Here is a 17,089-nt window from a genome sequence, read left to right as displayed (position 1 = left end):
CGGGGGGCGCGGAGTGTAACTGTGATTGAATCGAAGGCGGTTGTCACATCCACCAAACTGTCGGGTACAAAAACATGAATGGGATTTACGGAAGCATAATATCACGATCAAAATTCCCAGCCACGTCAGTTACACTCTAAACTACAGTGCGAATTTATGCCCATCTCCCAGGAACGACAGGCAGTGAAGATGCGAGGCCTCCGTCGACAGCAATATTCTGGCCGTTGACGTAGCTGGAGTCGTCCGAGGCCAGGAACAGGGCCATTTGCGCGATTTCTATCAAAAAGAAGTGAGGAGACGTGTTCCATGGGACCGATATAAGACGGACCTGGTGCAACACCAAAGCGGCCCATGGGGTTGAGTTGTCCAATCTTTGAGCCGCTTCCACGTGTGCGGGCGAAGTCAAACATGTCCTTGGTCATGTTGGTCTCGATGAGACCCGGGCAGATCGAGTTCACCCGAATGTCCGTCTTCTGCAATTGATACGTGCTTGTCTTTGCCATTGAGTTTACGCTAAACGCCCAAGGGAAGGTTAGAATAGAAGGCGGGTGTTACAAGCAGTCACACGCACGCAGCCTTGCTGGCGCTATCTGAGATTCAGTTCAGCAACAGGTTCCTTATACAGCAAAATGAAGACTGACAGTCAATAGTCCCAGCTCCAGACTGTAAGCCGGCAACTATGATATTCCGAATCAATGTTTTAGTCTCGGTATAGCAGAAAAGACGCACCAGACGCAGTAAGGATGATGCTACCCCCGCTAAGCTCCTTCCCCCTAGACACATTGGTCTCCATCATGGCCTTGGACCCGTACTTGATAGCGAGGAAACAGCTGCAGTGAATGAGGCAACATATGAAGATATAGCTTGACAGGACGTACGACAAGGTGTTGATCCGCATGGTCTCCATCCATTCACGATCCGTAGTCTCATGGAGCGGATTCCTGCTTGCGTATCCGGCCTGCGTACACAGTAAGCACTGCCCGATCATAACGAAGCCTTCCGTTGACTCACGTTGGCAAAGAAAACATCTAGTCGCCCTTCTTCCTTCAATGCAAGGTCGCACAGGCCCGAGATAGCGTCATCATCGGCAGCGTCGGCCTGCACAGTGGTAACCTAGAAAATAGGCTTCACATTACCCCACGACTACAGCATAAGGTGACGCACTTTGACGTCAGGGTACTGTTTCCGAATAGTGGACTCCAAATCGGGGAGATTCTCTCCGGAGAAGTCGAGAAGGTACAAGTGTTGGGCCCCTGGAGGAATGCTTTGGTATATGCACTCGGTGAATGGTTGGAGTGCTTACCTTCGTGGGCGAAGAGCAGAGCAGTCGCACGCCTAGAAACGGGGCATGTGATGAGTGAGTTTGGGGAGCTTAGAAGGGACATACCCAATACCATGAATTGAGTTAACACCCGTTATGATGCATGTCTTGCCTTTGAGACGCTGCGTGCGGGGAGCTTTGGACAGGTGAGACTGGATCTGTTCGACACGGTGCAGAGTCCGCTTGTAGTGATCTTCTGAGCTCGCCTGGGCACCTTTGATCTTGTAGGCAGACATGCTGTAGAGTCTTGGTGAGTGTTCGGGAAAAAGCAAGGATTGGACGTGGAATGATCGTACCGGTTAAAAGGAGGCCGGCGGCCTGTCTTGCGGTGCATGATTCACGCTAGCGAATTAACTCGTCCTTAGGCGGACCTGACTTTCAGGTTCGGGTACCCACATCAAGGCCAGTAATTGGGAGCACATAATAAGCCGTAAAATAAATCTCCAAGTGATGTGCCACTTATCATCGCAGCGACATGCGAGGCAACAAATCTCTTGAAATTTGGGTTCAAGACGCGCCCTCGACCTGTTTTGCTTCCCCGCGTTGGGCTATACGCGTACCGGTACTCGGGTTATATCAATGCCGACAGGAGGATCAGGCTCTTTTAGTTTTCGCTCTCGGTCACCCAGGGAAGCAAGCAGGCAATTGAGTCCAATTTAGAGTCAAAGTCCGGCTCATCAAGAGCGACTATAAATTAGATACGTGGAGATGCAAAGGCAAGATAAGTTACATGTATGTATGTACAAGTCAATGCGTACAAGCGGTTCAAGAATAGTACACGTTAAATGCAGGTTGATCAGCGAGCATTATTCTCCAGAAGTCAAAGTCAGGATAGGGTAAGAACCACGAGACGACCACAAGCCTACCGTCGGTGCTGATCCGGAGGACCGGAGCCGTACGAGGGGTTGGGGTTCATGTGCTGGTAGTGCCCAGGATCGTACTGCTCGTACTGCACATGGGGATTCTGCGCCTGCACCTGGTGCTGATACTGAGGATACGCGGGGTCTTGCCCTCCCTGAGGATACTGGAGGTGTTCAGACACGACTTGATAGTTGCCCATCCCCGTGTAATCTACCGGATACTGCGGGTGATTGACCTGACCAGGATACCCTTGAGCTTGACCAGCAGGCACTCCGTACTCGGGCTGATAGTTAGAGGGCGGAGATGGATCATGACCTTGATGGTGCCAGATGCCGGCATCGTAGGGGTTGAGAGGTGGCTGTCCTACATGCACCTCAGGGCCCGCGGGGTTATGAAAGGTGGACTCGTCGGGAAGGGGGAGCTGAGGGATGGAATGAAGATAGTTTTGATCCGGCATGTTGTCTTGGGAATAAACGGGTTGCTGGTATGGAAATGACGTCTGAGGCGTAGGGGGCGTTTGGGTAGAGGGCGTCCGTCCTGACGGAATCTTGCTCTGCGCTGATGGGAAGCTGAGAGCGGGGGTGGTGGGCTCAGGTCTCTTCCTCTTCTTGGGGGGTGCCTGGGGCTTCGGCTCGCGGTGGAGAGGCAACGGTTGGCTCGAGAAAAGAGGCTTCTCGTTTTTCTGTAACAATTTGAATAATTGTCAGCGAAAGGCGCCCATAGTGCAGGAAGTTGAATACAGACCGGTGGCGTTCCCCGGCTAGACCCACCATGAGGACTCTCGGATTGACGTGAATCATGAGACGATCCAGAATGTGCCAAGTTCGCATCTTGTCCAGCTGCCATGATTGATGAGGTAGGAGCGTTAGACGTCGAAGAGCAGTAGCGAGTTTGTGTTGTTCTGCCCACCCTCTGAGCTCGGTGGGCGACCTATATACTAGCAGCATAAGTAGGGCGGGGGTATTTGGTTAGCCATTGTGCTCGGAGCCCGTATCGCTTATCCGAAGTAATAGTGAGCGTAGCTGCAGCATGCAGGGTGCAGCAAGAAGTGAAAGCGCGGTAACGGAACCTAAAGGGAGGATCGTTGTGAGCGACATGGTGTTGGTCGGAAAGAAGCCAGGAGGCTCATAACTCATTGACATTTAACACTCCGCCAACGCTAAACTAACCCGTCCCGGCAGATGCCTTCTTTAGCAACAACGCGACTCTCATCCAAGCTCACATTAAGATCGTACCCATTATCCTTTGCTTGACACCATCATGTCGTCAAGCATCGAGCTCATCAACCCGAAGGCTGAGAGCGTTCGCCGAGCCGCCGCGCTCCAGGTCAATACCAATGGAGCAATGGGCCTCGCAAACGTGGTCAAGGGCAATCTCGGTACTTCGTCACGATATCTCGCATTTCCGTCTTGGATGGGCTCATCGATCTTTTTCCAGGTCCTAGAGGCACACTTAAGATGCTCGTAGATGGATCAGGGCAGATCAAAATGACGAAAGACGGCAAGGTCCTCCTGTCAGAAATGCAGATTCAAAATCCTACCGCAGCCATGATCGCGCGAACGGCTGTTGCTCAGGACGATCAAGTAGGAGACGGAACAACCTCTGTTGTCCTATTGGTGGGCGAACTCCTCAAGCAGGCCGATCGGTACATCTCGGAAGGTGTCCACCCGACAGTGATTGCGGAAGGATTTGATTTGGCGAAGAAGGAGTCATTGGCGGTGTGCTTCATGTCTACCGATAAGTCGTCCATGATAGCTAACAAAACAATAACCGCATAGTTCCTCGACACGTTCAAGCAACCGTCGCAATTAGACCGACCTACCCTAGTCAACGTCGCCTACACATCACTATCAACAAAATTACATGCATCTTTGGCCAAGCAGCTGGCCCCAGATGTGGTAGACGCCGTGCTGACAATCAGACCTCCGCCTCCCCCTAAAGGCACGCACCTAATTTGTGGTCCTGACGTTCGCATGCTCATGTTCAAGTCGCAGACGCAAAAGATCAATACCAAGATCCTATCGACCTCCACATGGTCGAGATCATGAAAATGCAGCATCGAACCGCGTCAGAGACACAGCTCGTGCGCGGACTCGTGCTCGATCATGGAGCCCGACACCCGGACATGCCAAAACGTGTTGAAAATGCGTTTATTCTAACGCTAAACGTCAGTCTCGAATACGAAAAAACGTTTGTCGTCCCGACTGTTCTAGCCAACCATTGATAACTAACTATATCCTAGGGAGGTCAACTCTGGATTCTTCTACTCTTCTGCCGAACAGCGGGAGAAGTTAGTGGAATCGGAACGCCGTCATGTAGATGCCAAAGTCAAGAAGATTGTGGAGCTCAAAAACCTTGTTTGCGACCAGGCTGTCGACGGAAAGGAAAAACAGAAGCAGTTTGTTGTGATTAACCAGAAAGGTATCGACCCTCTCAGTCTAGACATCCTGGCAAAGAACGGCATCCTTGCCCTGCGTCGCGCGAAGCGAAGAAACATGGAACGGTAAGACCGCTTTTACGTAACAACGGATGGAGCGTGCTTACCTTCGTCCACGCGCAGTCTGCAGCTCATTTGCGGCGGCACAGCCCAGAACTCTGTCGATGACCTCACCCCAGATATTCTTGGATGGGCCGGATTGGTCTATGAACACACTTTGGGTGAAGAGAGGTATACGTTCGTCGAGGAAGTGAAGGAACCAAGAAGTGTCACCCTTCTCATCAAGGGACCCAATGCCCACACGATCCAGCAAATCCAGGACGCGCTTCGGGATGGACTTCGTGCCGTGAAGAATGCGTTAGAAGATGCCTCCCTCATTCCTGGTGCCGGCGCGTTTGAGATCGCGTGTTCAGCACACCTGAGCGGACCCGTCAAAAGGTCCGCGAAGGGCCGGGTCAAAATGGGGGTGCAGGCATACGCGGACGCACTACTGGTCATCCCGAAGACCCTCATTCAGAACGGAGGCTTTGATGTGCAGGACGTCATCAATGAGCTGATCGTAAGTCGACCTCCAGCCTCTAGATGCATCGCAAAGTTCTCATCCGAACCCTCAGGACCAACAAGCCGAAGGTAACATTGTTGGGGTTGAGCTATCCGCTGGCGAACCGTTTGATCCGACGGTGGAGGGAGTTTGGGACAATTACCGCGTGAAAAGGCAGATGCTTCATTCATGGCAAGTTTCTGTGGAGCTCTTCTGAGAACGTTCACTCACAGAAGATTTAGCTCGGTGATTGCTGTGAACCTTCTGTCAACGGACGAAATCCTTCGGGCAGGCCGGAGCTCGTTAAAGCCTGACGGGGAATCATGACCTTAGAGCAGTGCAGGTGGCGACGGAAAGGCACCGCGCCCTTCCGCCCTTAAAATTCTTGTCGCGTACATCGCGGTTTTCATGCTGCCCAATCGACCTCTCAATTATGAAAATTTGTTTGGTAATGTCACCGCAGATTGCCGTGCTTTAAGTTGGAGATTGAGAGTGCCTACTGGGTGATGTAACTATGAACATTGCGTCCAATGATGCGTGTGTTGAATTTCAGCCTTGAGGTTGCAATAAGGCCCATGCATTAATTCCGGCTAAGTAACTTGAACAGTTTGTTCGTGTTGAATTTGGAAGCCTTTGCCAAACACCAGCAAACTTAGACCCCGACCTGTCCCTACGCTGCCTGGCTGGGGGAGGTCACGTCCACATACGCTGTCAACCCCTTCACCCTCCGACTCGCTGTAGTTCTCCCGTGCACCACACAACTAGACGAGCGAGTTTCATTTGAAGACTATGGCGGGCCCGGCTAACTGTACGTCTTACGCTGCGCTGCAACAAAGTGCTCGCTACAACTGCATGATTTCCATATAGCATCTGGATTCCACCCTCACCTTCCTGGCAGAGGGTACAACTTCATGGCGAAGGCTCTCGGCGCAACCATGTGGTTCTTCATCTTCTACCGTGCTCGGTGAGTCAGCCCGTTATCCCCTTGCCTCCGCAAGCAAGCCATGCTGAACCGCGATTGCCCCAGCGAGGACGGCCCTAAGCTCCTGGTGCGCCTTACGTCTTCCACTCTTTTTCCGCATACCGACCATGATTGTTTTTGATCCTGCAGGGTCTGCGGCATCCTTGGGAAGGACATGGTCACGGCCATGGAGAGCACGACGAGCACCATTGATACACTTTGCCTGTCCCCAGTCATCCCAGACCTTAGAGAATTATCAACAATTATCCAAGTGATGAGCCTGGTTCATGATTCCGTCGCGGCACTGGCTTCCGCCTCGCGCTCCGCTGAGGTTCCACCTTTGGGAGTATCCTTTGACACATGTCACAAATTCGGCCTCGATGCTTGTGAACGGCGACGTCAAACCAATGTCAAACAGCGCGCTGTAGCCATGACGAAGCTCGGCTATCGCTGACAGCATACCACATACCGCCTCAATTTGCTTCAGCAGTTACGCCCAAGGCGTGATAGATAGCGTTGCGTGTTGAGCACCGTCAAGATTACGCTGGCCTTGTCGGGGCCCTCCACAAAGCAGAAGCTATGTTCCGAGAGAATGGTTTGCATGTTTAGGCTTGCGGCATGCAATTGCTGCATGCTACCACGGTGCCTGAATTGTGCGTGCGCCTGAGATTGGCTGAGGCTGAACTTATCTACATCTATTGCAGAACTTTTATTGCTTCGAGACGTGCATGGCTTCGGTTCTTTAGGAACACCTTCAACATCCTTCAAGGGCTGTGGTGCGGACGCCCTTGAATGGTTCAGGAGCCGGAAATATTGTCTGGGTGGCCCAACCTGGACCCTCCACTACGCCCTTCGGCCCTAAGAAAACATTCAATTTTAGTGAACGGATCAGATTAATTATTTTCGGGGCGCCACAGCTATGACAATGCTCCTGAGAGTGTCGATCGTGCACAGCGCGGCGCCAGGTGAACGCGAGTTTACTGGTAGGCAGGCACTCTGCTTGTCTGATTGCCAGCTATGACCCTCATTTGTTCTTCGATTGACGTCGGTTATTACTAGCAGGACCTCACGCAATGGGCGAGCCCTTGCGACCTCCGGTCAGCGGTTAGCAAGGCCGGCGCGTGTTTTGACCGAGACTTGGGGTATTGCTGGGAATACGTGACCCTAAGTCCGACTCTTTGGCTCCCCTAATTTCCGCGCTGTGTCGAGTGCAAGGATAGCAGAGGTTTGCTTGGTGCTACGGTGTCGCGGCACGATGCACTATCTTCAGGGCTAAAACCGTGGTGCGGTTGTAGCTGATACGCCAACGCTCCGGGCTCACAGACTCATACCCCCCGCCCGGGACAGGTGGCTCCTCGCGTACTAAATGGTGAATGTTAATCAACGCTAATCCACAAGATGCGCCATTCATCGAAGGGTACCCTTTTCTGTTCATGACTGCTCGACAGATTAATTGCTAAACGCCTACCCACAATCGCTACATCGAAATCTCGGAGGGATCGAGATGTGTTCGGTCCGGTAAGCAAACGATACGCACACCACATACACCCTCGTTCCACCTATCAGCGAGCCGCGGAAGGCACGCAGTACCGGGCGTAAGCAGCCTGTGGGCGGGATGCGCAAAAAAGGAGAAAGTTCATCTCGTGTTCTAGTGGATGCTCGGGTGCTCTACGCTAGAGAGAGCTTTTCGTGAAGGAACCACGCCTCCGAGGCGGATCCGTTTGAGAACCTCCTCGGCTCGCAAATTACAACCTCGTGGCTGCTCCCCGGGCCCAAGGTCGTCACTTAATTGCTGTGGTGAATAACTGTTTATTATAATACCGACAACACATCGTCATAAGTCATCTAGAGTGGCCATGGAATACAGCTTCAATGTGCTTGTGCTCCGATATTCTACAAATGAATAGGTAGGCAGGAAACATTGTCATAAAACTGTTGGATTTTCTTTTTTTTAAGTGTAGCTTATGATGAATTTTAGTTGTTTCGGAATAACAAAAAAAAACCTGAGAAGATGGAATGTATATTATGTTTTGCACGCATAATCATCATGGTGAGGAAGATGGGCACTTCCGGAGAACGCCGGACGGAGTTTGATATGCTGGCAAACCTTGTTTGTGAGGCTATCATCATCAACACCTCGTTTCGACTACACCGGCCCATCCTCAAGCTCAAGACTCGCCGCCATGGGTGAGTGTTGCCTGCTCGCCGTCTTGAACATCGGAGACAACTTTGCTGACCGCGATGATTCATTATAGGTATTTCCCGCTCGTCCAGGTACAAGCGTTCCGCCTCCGGTGCCCAGCGTGCCCACTACCGCAAGAAGAGAAAGTTCGAACTCGGCCGTCAGGCCGCCAGCACCAAGCTTGGCCCGAAGCGTGTTCACACTGTTCGCGTTCGCGGTGGAAACCTCAAATACCGCGCCCTCCGCCTCGACACTGGCAATTTTGCATGGGGCTCTGAGAGCATAACGAGAAAAACGAGGTTGATCGGTGTTGTGAGTACCTCGACCCTGAGCGCGATCGTGCATAATTTCCATGATCTGACCCAACTATCAGGTTTACAACGCCTCCAACAACGAACTCGTCCGCACGAACACCCTCGTCAAGGGCGCCATCATTCAGATCGACGCTACTCCTTTCAGACAGTGGTACGAGTCGCACGTACGTACTCGAATGCAGATTGGCCGGATACGAGGCTGATGAAGATATTGCAATAGTACGCCCAGCCTATCACGAAGAAGGGTGCCAAGGCTGCTCAGGCCGCCGCCGTCGCTACCGAGGAGGCCAAAAAATCCAACCACCTTCAGCGTATCATCGAGGAGCGGAAGAAGGGTATGTGTGCCTCATTGTATCAATATACCTCACAATTCTGAATCTGGTCTTACTCCAGAGGCTAAGGTTGACCCTCTGCTGGAGAGTCAATTTGCTGCTGGTCGCCTGTATGCTGCCATCTCGAGCCGACCGGGCCAATCTGGTCGGTCTGACGGTTACATCCTTGAGGGCAAGGAGCTTGAGGTTCGATTGCAACACTTCTTTCTCCCTTCAAAACTGACCGATTTCCCTCCTTTAGTTCTACATCAGGAAGATCCGGACGGGCAAGCAGAAGCACGCGCACAACGCATAAACGTTTGTTTGTGTTTCGTTCTCCTCCTTTTTTCGCATATGTATGATTGGCTAGAGCGTCCGTCCAGGGGGGCATGAGTGTAAAAAACTTGGAACACCGTACTGCTCTAGCTATGACGCCCATGCTATGTCCGCCATATGTTTCTACTCCTGCAATATAGCCATGTCCTCCGATGCTGTGTGCTCTTGTTCAGGGATGGTTACGCACAGCAAAGGATGTGTGATCCTGCTAGGAAAGGATATGTTCGGGGTCGAGATGGTGCACTTGTTCAGATTGCGGAAGACTGAGACGAAAGCGGAGGGTGGCGGTTGTATCGGTGGTCGGCCTTTGGAGAGTGCACACAACGCGGATATTTTAGTCGAGTGCTGCCGTAATCATTGCCGGGTGTGGATTGCTCCACCGAGTCGCTCACTTGGCCGTGTTCAGGTGCCTTTGTCCAGTCGCGTCATTAGTATAGAGTCCTCTTTCCGTGTCTCACCGTGTCCTCTCCTCTCACCCCCCTCCTTCACGCGTCCCCCTCCACCAGTCACTGAGCTCATCGACGACCACGTCCCCGGTCATGAGCTCCAGCTGTTCTCACCGCACAAGGTGGACATGGCGCCCCACCAAAATGATGAACATGCGCGACTTGTCCAAGGACGATGACTTCCTCAGTCGCCTCCTTGTCGAGAAGGTTGGCACAGGGGCTGTACCACTCGTCGTGCATAAGATGGACCCTTCAAGGCGTTTACCCAAGGTTGACGAAGAGGACATTATGACAATCGTCCAAAGCGTGAGCGACACTGCAGCCATCCCGCCTCCTCTGTCTGATTTCCGTAACTACGGTCCTTTTCATCCCCTCTTCATTAGCTGGTGGCCTCGAAAGCACCTGCGCTTTTATCTGTGCGGCAGGCCGTTGACGACTTACTCAGGTGCGTGCGACCATGTTGAACTTCGGCTAGCTTTGGCGCTCACAAACCCCCCCCTTCGTAGCCTTGACCCCATCACGTATTACCTTAGGCATGAGCAGTATAAACAACCTCAAGTAAACGCATTTGCTACGTCAGCCTCTTCAAAGTCGCCACTTTTTTTTTCTGTTCCTGACCCTATATTTGCAGGCATGCTTCCCGGTACCTTGAGCTCTACCACCCCTCTGGATGCATCGAAATCTCGCATACATCCCGATACTCGCACAAAACTGGAAAGTCAGAGCTCTGTATTCTCGCCACCAGGCCTCTCATCCCCGGTCAAGTCATAACGGAGCTCAAGGGCTCGATGGCCCATTTGACCGACGAGGAAGACAAAGAGCTCAAGCGAACAGACCTCCGTAACATCGACATCCGCCGAGACTTTAGCGTCATCCACTCCCGTTCGATGAAAAAGAACCATCTATTTTTGGGGCCTGCTCGGTTTGTAAACGTGAGCTCTCCCGGCCCGCTACGCGCGACGACTGTATGCTAACGTTGAGCGTCAGCACGATTGTGAGAACAACTGCGAACTTTTCCGCGAGGGCAAGTACATCACGTTCCGAGGCACTTATATGAGCTTATCATAGCCCCACAACACGTTGACCTAGACAAACACGTACCGCGGACATTCCTGCTTTAGCTTCTTCTTCCTGCCCCGTTTGTGAGGGGCTTCATTGCCAAACGTCAGACCCCACACCACCTCCGAGTCGACAGAGATGACAGGCAGGACATTCGAACACGTTATGCATGTCGGCAACGGCTTTCCGTCCTTGCCCCTGGGCACCTCCGGTTTGGGAGGTGGTGCAGGCACCGAAACCTTCTCAGGGACAGGTGGTCTACCACGAAGCGTGCGCGTTTCCGGCTCGTCTGATGCCCGCTCCTTGCCTTTGCCCTTGTCGACAAGCACAGTTGACAGGCGGCTTACGCTCCGTACGCTCCTTCGTATGGCAGGAGGGCACGACGCGCTCTCTGATAGGCCGGGCGTGCTCGTCTTCCGATCCGCTTCCGGGGTAGCCGATGCCTCAAGCTTCTGCCGACGAGTGGAAATGATGGACCGGAATGGCGTTTTGCGTTGTTCCGAGGTTGCGGTGGACAAGGAGCTGGATACAGAAGGGGGCCGTGCTGATGATGGATCCGGTGTCGCAGTATCTGTGAGACGTAGCGCCGACCGAGATTGAGTTTCAAGGCGCTGCATCGACGAAGCCCGCGATGAGCCACCTTCAAACTCTATTCCTTCGGATGGAGCAACTGCCCCCGTGCTGGCCAAAGGATCTGCTATATCCTTCTCGTCTTCGCTATCATCGGAGTCCTGTTCTGCTGCTGCGACAACGGCATATACTCGGCTCCGAGTACGTCGCTCGTTGATGTTCAAGTTGACGGGAACGGTAGGGGTGATGTCGGTGGTATCCACATCACTGTCAGAAGCGCTTGTTTCTTCGTTGTCCGATGCCACTGGAGCGTAACCGCCCCTACCGTTCTTCTCGCAAGTTTCGCACAAACAGTGCTTGTTTCGACGACCAACTGCGATCCGCGGATTAGCCCCCTCTTCATTTACCGAGAAGGTCAGAAACCTACAGTAACCATCACCGTAATGCGCTGTTATCTCCTCTCCAACCGCGATGGGCCTCAGCAACCGCGTTCGTTGCAGGTGTCTGCGCCATTTTGCCATTTACTCCCTCCCGTGGCCCGCGCGCCTGCTGAGCCATCTCCCCCCGGGCACGGTCCTGCCAGAGGTTGATCGGGATAACGTTAAGAAGCATGTCTCGGAGAAGATTTCGTCGCATGCCGCCGCTGCTGCGAGCCGCAAGTCTGCCACGGAGGAGCCGTCCACCAAGAAGAAGATGATGGCTCCACCGCCCGCGTCTCCCCCTCGTCCTCCGAGTCCGCCGGTATCAGAGTCCCCTCATCATAAAGTCGAGGTGCCCGTGAAGGCGAAGGAGATGCTTGTCGTGCCGAAACGGCCCAGAGGCCGACCACGCAAGCACCCACGCCCCGAGGATCTCCCTCCGCAGCCGAAGCGGCCTCGCGGGCGCCCCCGGACGCGTCCGCTGCCTGTCCCGGTCGTCCAGGAGCCTGTAGCCATCGTTGGAAGGGAGAGCATCTCTGCGCCCGGGTGGCTCAAGACGTTCGTTATGGAGATGGAGGAGCGGCAGCAGCCGCGCGATGCGAACGGGCGGTTCGGGCGGAAGTCGCTCGCGAATAATTTGCATGCGCGGAGGGATTATCAGCCGTTCAGCAGCTTGACGCGGGAGGAGCGGATAGCGAACCGGGAGAGGAATAAGGCTGGGGGCGGGATGGGTCCTCCGCCTCTTCCACTTCCACTTCCTCTTCCTGCCGCTGAGGAATATCGTGATGAGGAGGGACTGCATCGGCGGTTCAAGCAGGAGGAGGAGGATGTGGATATGGGTGTGCCTGAGGACCTGGACGATGCGATGGATGAAGACGATGGGCGGGAGCCGCCGTCGAAGAGGCTGAGGATGTCTGACGGGTCGGACGAGGAGGATGATTCCATTTCTGCTCCTTCGAGGTTTAGAGGATGGGGCGGCTCGTTGTCATATCGGCCGAATCCGAACAGCTATGCTCGGCGCAAGCGTTTCCCGCGTCAGTCAGAGTCGGAGCTGGAGTATCAAGAAGACGATGACGACGAAGAAGTAGAGGAGGAGGAAGAGGAAGAAGAGGAAGAGGAAGATGACCGTCGGGACACCGAGGCGGGCGAGTCGCCCGGGACAAGCACGGACGAGACGCCTCCGCCTGTGACGCCGCCTGAAGACCCTGTCACTGTGTCTGCGCTGCGGAATGTGGTGTACAGTCATCAGGAGTCTACTGTGGCTGCAGAGGACGAGGACGAGCCGTTGCTGGGCAGGCCGTCGCCGCTCATGACGAGTGTGCTCACGCTGAAGCCTTCGCCCGTCAACTTCGCGAAGAAACGCTGGTCTTCAACGATCGCGGCCGACATGGCGGTGAAGAATGGTGTTGGCTCTCGTCTCAACAACGGGAAGTCGCAGCTGCTGCAGTTGTCGAGGAACAGTTCGGAGACGAGCGCGTCTTCCCAGCACGGATACGAGGGGGAGCTCGGTGGAGAAAAGGGCGGACATGACGGCTATGTACGTACATGTGTTTCTTGATCCCATGTACTAGTTTTGTTAACGTTTACGTTGTTTCGTTCTTTTTTTTTCGTGATCAGATTGACTTTGGTGGAGAGGACGAGATGGCAGTCGATGCGGCCTTGCACTCGAAAAGCGAGAAGCGCGTTGATGACGGAGACGCCGATGACGGCTCGGGACTGGAGCCGCGCTCGTATGTGCGCGCGCTGGTCGGCTTGGGCGGAACACTTGTCACGACGTCGAAGGATATCAATGTCGACGTAAATGTTGTGGAGACGGCTGCGTCCATGTCGATGTCGATGTCGATAAAGAGCCCGGTGTCCAAGTATTTGCGCAAGACGCGCTCGTTCTGCGCGGTGGATGACGAGAGCGTGCAGCCTGCGCTGGTGAATGCGGGGTGGGAGTCTGGCTCGGACGGGTCTGCGGACGATGTCTGATCTGGGGACCTTTTGCAAGTGGACCTTTTGGGCTCTAGGACCATGTTTCCTTGGTCTCGAGCTTGCTTGTTTCTGCGGTTCTCCCTGGGTTCCCCTCTCTTATATAAATAATTGGTGACATTTTTGCACTCCCCGCGAACACGACAGTTTATAGGCGTGCGCTTCACGATTATACTTATCCCAAGGTTATTTTATTTGCTGGTACAGCAGCTCTAAACGCATCTTTCTCTGCTCATCTTCTTGTTCTTCCTTTCCTTTCCTTTCGATTAGTTCTGTCTTTACGGTTGCGTTCGTACTTATATTTTCTCGATTCTTGGTGCTCTGCGCACGCACTGGCACTGTCGATACATCTGCTTGCATACATAGTATTGTACGTTTACCCCTCCCGACTGTAATGCGACACCTCACTTCCCCATCCTCAACGACTCTGGAGTTGCGAACGTTATTAAGTATGTCCAAGCGTGGTTTACTGTAAATGGTTAGGGCAGGGCTGGATGCCGCGCGTTCGTCTGCGTCGCGATTGGCTGCTCCGCTTTTGAATTCGTTCATCCATGGTGGGGCTAATTATATCCAGTGGTGACGACAGGGCTAGTCCCTTCGCAGGCTGCACTCGATAATATTAGTATTAATCTTCCGGCGCGCAGCTGCAGCGTTTCACTCGTCTCCACCTCTGGGTTTACTTCTTCTCTGCACACTAGTAGGCTGACTCTAGGTTCTCTCCAAGAAGACAACCATGGCTCGCGGTGGGATCGCGAGCAAGCGTACCAGGACAGCGCTGTGCACCGGCACACAGGTTAGGACGAGACGGCCCGCGGTGCTCGCGCTGCGCACGGCGTGGGTCGCGATCGTGCTCTGGTACGAGATCGGGGTGTTCGTGCGCGCTGTGCGCTCGTGTCCGTGGCCCGACGAGCGGCGGGTGCGTTCTTGTCTCCTCACTTTCTTCCTGCCTTACTACTATCTGACTTTCACACGTTTCTTTCTTGTGCCGTGATCATGATGCCATGACGTTGCGCATGCTACACAGGCCCTAACACCAGACTCGCGCCTCACCCGCGTCCTCATCGTCGCGGACCCGCAGGTGCTCGACGACAACTCGTACCTGGACCGGCACCCGCTGCTCGCGCGCCTCACGCGCGTCGTGGTGGATGTGTACCTGCGCAAGAGCTGGCGCGCGGCGGTGCGGGTGCTCCGTCCGCATGCGGTGGTGTTTCTGGGGGATATGATGGATAATGGGAGGGCGGTGATGAGTCCTGCCGAGTGAGTGTTTCGTGTTTTGTGTTTCATGTTTCATGGTTGTGTTGGGGTGGGGTTTGTGTTGGCGATGAGTTGGCTGATTTGGGTTTTGGTTTTTGGTTTTGGTGTGCAGGTATGACGCGTACTATGAGCGGTTCCGGCATATATTCAAGATGCACGGGGAGCCTGTGCCGGTGTATTATGTACCGGGGAACCATGACATCGGGTGCGTATCTTCTCCTCTCACACGTTCTTTGTAAATACTGACAGGACCAAAAAAGAATAGGAGATTCGTTCGCACTCGAGGCACCCGCGCGGTACACGTCCTCCTTCGGCGCGCGGAACCACCGCGTCGGGATCGCGAACCATACGCTGCTGTTCCTCGACGGGCCCGCGCTCGTGGACGAGGACATCGCGCGCGTGAGCGCGGGGAAGAGTCTCGACGAGTGGCCTGCTGTGCGCCGGGGCCCGGTCGAGTTCGTGCGCGCGCAGACGCAGGAGAGGGACCACCCCGTTGTGCTGTTCTCGCATGTCCCGCTCGCGCGGGATCAGAATGTGTGGTGCGGGCGGTTTCGGGAGCACAGGGCGAATATTAGGCAGGGCGCGGGGCTGGGATATCAGAATACGCTCGGGAGGGAGGTGTCCAGCTGGGTGTTGGAGAGGCTGAGGCCTGCGATTATATTCAGGTTTGCGGTCTATTTCTTCTTTGCATTCCGTATCCAATGAAAGCTAATGGATGCGCGGATCATAATTATTTCTATAATTATATAGCGGGGACGACCACGACTACTGCGAAGTCCGGCATACCTACACCTACACCGACGCGTCGTCGAACACGACGCGCGAGGAGATCGTGCCAGAGGTGACAGTCAAGTCGTTCTCGATGGTCACGGGCGTGCGCCGGCCGGGGTACCAGCTGCTCTCGCTCGCGGCGCGCGTGCCCGAGCCGGAGCTGCTACCGCAGATCCCGCAGGCGCCGCCGCCCGCGCACGCGCCGTGCACGCTGCCGGACCAGCTGGGGATATACGTGCTGACGTATGTGCCGCTCGCGGTGCTGTCCGTGCTGGTCCTCGTGGTGGTGAATGTGCAGAGGGTGCGGAGGCGGTATCGGAAGCGGGAGTGGGGGAGGAGGGACTCCGCGAAGGATGGTTTGCGGTCGGGGTATTGGGAGCCTGAGAGGAGGGAGACGCCGCTGCCGCATGGGGATAGGAAACGGAGGATGGAGGGGGGCCGGGGGAGGGAGAGAGATGTGGAGGAGCTGGAGCTTGATGATCTCGTGTTCGTCAATCCCGACGCGGACACGGTGGAGGAGCCGCCGGACGAGGTGGAGCGGTTTAAGCTCGTTGCGCGGAGAGCGACTGCTGCGTCGGAGCAGGGAGTATCGGGGTTCTACGGCGGACATGGGCGAGGCGCTGGGTTTCAGCCAACGTCAGAGGAAGAAGAGGGGCTCGAGGCGGAGATGGACGTTCTCCCCGAGCCGGCGACCAACGTGAAGAATCGGAACAGGAGCGGCAATGGCAGGTTCTCTCGGTCGTCGAGATGGCCACGATGGACGTGGACGTTCGTGTTGCGTGGACAGGTGAGGCGGGTGAGTGTGCCATGGCCGTTTGGGTGCTGTGCACGCGGGACTGGGGCTGGGTCGCGGCGGAGGTGGATCATGCAGCAGGTGCGGGATTCGGGAGAGGACGAGCGGGGGTTCGTTGGAGGTCTTGTGCGGGATGTGCGAGATGTGGCTTGGCCTGCGATTGTGGTGTTTTTGGTTGTGAATTGGGTGGTGATGTGGTGATCTGATCGGGGCAGTGGTATGGTCGGTGGTCGGCGGGTGGTTGCTTTCGATGGTTGGGGTCGAAGCTCGGGTTGGTCGTTCGGCTCGGGATTGGTCTGAAAGGATGGTTTCTGCTTGGGTATTGCATTCTTTGTCATGTTTACTTTGTCATATACGGATCTAGTTTCCGCCGCATAGGGTTGCGCATTTCGGTGCTGTCATTAGATTTATTAGACGCGGGCGAACATCCCGGGAGACTGGGTATAATAGTTTGTGGTGCAACTTTGACTGCTTGGTGGCACTCGACGGCGCAAACAGCCGAAAGCGAGGACGTTGCAGTGATTTGTCTTTTCTGAGCA

At 54.6% G+C, this 17,089-nt stretch overlaps 9 protein-coding genes across 9 annotated transcripts; 6 read left to right on the top strand and 3 right to left on the bottom strand.

Moving 5' to 3' along the window:
* Nucleotides 1-59: 59 nt before the first annotated feature.
* CONPUDRAFT_120816 (NAD(P)-binding protein) lies at nt 60-1,572 on the bottom strand. The gene is made up of 10 exons (XM_007768517.1): nt 1,388-1,572; nt 1,304-1,335; nt 1,165-1,253; nt 1,012-1,113; nt 879-958; nt 730-830; nt 642-677; nt 572-590; nt 329-513; nt 60-276 (listed from the first exon to the last, which is right to left on the bottom strand). Exons 1-10 carry the CDS (start codon nt 1,555-1,557, stop codon nt 155-157), a joined length of 936 nt encoding a protein of 311 aa, XP_007766707.1. The 5' UTR covers nt 1,558-1,572; the 3' UTR covers nt 60-154.
* Nucleotides 1,573-2,183: 611 nt separating this feature from the next.
* Nucleotides 2,184-3,028, bottom strand: CONPUDRAFT_71448 (uncharacterized protein; the record flags this gene model as incomplete). Its single annotated transcript, XM_007768238.1, has 2 exons — nt 2,184-2,864; nt 2,927-3,028. The coding sequence occupies 2 exons, from the start codon at nt 3,026-3,028 to the stop codon at nt 2,184-2,186; spliced, it is 783 nt and encodes a 260-aa protein (XP_007766428.1).
* A 339-nt stretch (nt 3,029-3,367) lies between these two features.
* CONPUDRAFT_136003 (chaperonin-containing T-complex zeta subunit Cct6) lies at nt 3,368-5,619 on the top strand. Its single transcript, XM_007768516.1, has 8 exons — nt 3,368-3,560; nt 3,620-3,900; nt 3,961-4,123; nt 4,177-4,372; nt 4,425-4,685; nt 4,743-5,178; nt 5,234-5,352; nt 5,403-5,619. The coding sequence occupies exons 1-8, from the start codon at nt 3,443-3,445 to the stop codon at nt 5,485-5,487; spliced, it is 1,659 nt and encodes a 552-aa protein (XP_007766706.1). The 5' UTR covers nt 3,368-3,442; the 3' UTR covers nt 5,488-5,619.
* A 330-nt stretch (nt 5,620-5,949) lies between these two features.
* Nucleotides 5,950-6,334, top strand: CONPUDRAFT_151779 (uncharacterized protein; the record flags this gene model as incomplete). The annotated part of the gene is made up of 4 exons (XM_007768515.1): nt 5,950-5,968; nt 6,028-6,124; nt 6,188-6,209; nt 6,272-6,334. The coding sequence occupies 4 exons, from the start codon at nt 5,950-5,952 to the stop codon at nt 6,332-6,334; spliced, it is 201 nt and encodes a 66-aa protein (XP_007766705.1).
* Nucleotides 6,335-8,304: 1,970 nt separating this feature from the next.
* On the top strand, nt 8,305-9,244 carry CONPUDRAFT_88816 (40S ribosomal protein S8; the record flags this gene model as incomplete). The annotated part of the gene is made up of 6 exons (XM_007768514.1): nt 8,305-8,308; nt 8,377-8,615; nt 8,677-8,781; nt 8,838-8,952; nt 9,011-9,135; nt 9,191-9,244. The coding sequence occupies 6 exons, from the start codon at nt 8,305-8,307 to the stop codon at nt 9,242-9,244; spliced, it is 642 nt and encodes a 213-aa protein (XP_007766704.1).
* A 242-nt stretch (nt 9,245-9,486) lies between these two features.
* CONPUDRAFT_163799 (uncharacterized protein) lies at nt 9,487-10,684 on the top strand (the record flags this gene model as incomplete). Its single annotated transcript, XM_007768513.1, has 4 exons — nt 9,487-10,016; nt 10,094-10,155; nt 10,217-10,285; nt 10,342-10,684. The coding sequence occupies exons 1-4, from the start codon at nt 9,804-9,806 to the stop codon at nt 10,682-10,684; spliced, it is 687 nt and encodes a 228-aa protein (XP_007766703.1). The 5' UTR covers nt 9,487-9,803.
* A 111-nt stretch (nt 10,685-10,795) lies between these two features.
* Nucleotides 10,796-11,775, bottom strand: CONPUDRAFT_163798 (uncharacterized protein; the record flags this gene model as incomplete). The annotated part of the gene is made up of 2 exons (XM_007768512.1): nt 10,796-11,712; nt 11,763-11,775. The coding sequence occupies 2 exons, from the start codon at nt 11,773-11,775 to the stop codon at nt 10,796-10,798; spliced, it is 930 nt and encodes a 309-aa protein (XP_007766702.1).
* A 35-nt stretch (nt 11,776-11,810) lies between these two features.
* Nucleotides 11,811-14,146, top strand: CONPUDRAFT_163797 (uncharacterized protein; the record flags this gene model as incomplete). The annotated part of the gene is made up of 2 exons (XM_007768511.1): nt 11,811-13,295; nt 13,376-14,146. The coding sequence occupies 2 exons, from the start codon at nt 11,811-11,813 to the stop codon at nt 13,730-13,732; spliced, it is 1,842 nt and encodes a 613-aa protein (XP_007766701.1). The 3' UTR covers nt 13,733-14,146.
* Nucleotides 14,147-14,313: 167 nt separating this feature from the next.
* CONPUDRAFT_142896 (Metallo-dependent phosphatase) lies at nt 14,314-16,801 on the top strand. The gene is made up of 5 exons (XM_007768510.1): nt 14,314-14,648; nt 14,757-14,989; nt 15,099-15,191; nt 15,247-15,651; nt 15,737-16,801. Exons 1-5 carry the CDS (start codon nt 14,466-14,468, stop codon nt 16,749-16,751), a joined length of 1,929 nt encoding a protein of 642 aa, XP_007766700.1. The 5' UTR covers nt 14,314-14,465; the 3' UTR covers nt 16,752-16,801.
* Nucleotides 16,802-17,089: the final 288 nt, after the last annotated feature.

The sequence above is a fragment of the Coniophora puteana genome, assembly GCF_000271625.1.
Source record: "Coniophora puteana RWD-64-598 SS2 unplaced genomic scaffold CONPUscaffold_4, whole genome shotgun sequence".
NCBI classification, from domain to species: Eukaryota; Fungi; Basidiomycota; class Agaricomycetes; order Boletales; family Coniophoraceae; genus Coniophora; species Coniophora puteana.
The sequence above is the reverse complement of the archived record's forward strand: the minus strand, read 5'-3'. Positions and strand labels throughout refer to the sequence as shown.

Excerpts from the sequence above, each read along its gene's own strand:
- CONPUDRAFT_120816 (XM_007768517.1), bottom strand. The coding sequence starts at position 1,557 with ATGTCTGCCTACAAGATCAAAGGTGCCCAGGCGAGCTCAGAAGATCAC. Across the intron at positions 1,254-1,303 it reads TCTGCTCTTCGCCCACGAAG|GGGCCCAACACTTGTACCTT; the intron begins GTAAGCACTCCA and ends GCATTCCTCCAG. Across the intron at positions 277-328 it reads CCGCTTTGGTGTTGCACCAG|AAATCGCGCAAATGGCCCTG; the intron begins GTCCGTCTTATA and ends TCTTTTTGATAG.
- CONPUDRAFT_142896 (XM_007768510.1), top strand. The coding sequence starts at position 14,466 with ATGGCTCGCGGTGGGATCGCGAGCAAGCGTACCAGGACAGCGCTGTGC. Across the intron at positions 14,649-14,756 it reads CGTGGCCCGACGAGCGGCGG|GCCCTAACACCAGACTCGCG; the intron begins GTGCGTTCTTGT and ends CATGCTACACAG. Across the intron at positions 15,192-15,246 it reads CCGGGGAACCATGACATCGG|AATAGGAGATTCGTTCGCAC; the intron begins GTGCGTATCTTC and ends GGACCAAAAAAG.
- CONPUDRAFT_136003 (XM_007768516.1), top strand. The coding sequence starts at position 3,443 with ATGTCGTCAAGCATCGAGCTCATCAACCCGAAGGCTGAGAGCGTTCGC. Across the intron at positions 4,124-4,176 it reads ACCTCCGCCTCCCCCTAAAG|ACGCAAAAGATCAATACCAA; the intron begins GCACGCACCTAA and ends TTCAAGTCGCAG. Across the intron at positions 4,686-4,742 it reads AAGCGAAGAAACATGGAACG|TCTGCAGCTCATTTGCGGCG; the intron begins GTAAGACCGCTT and ends GTCCACGCGCAG.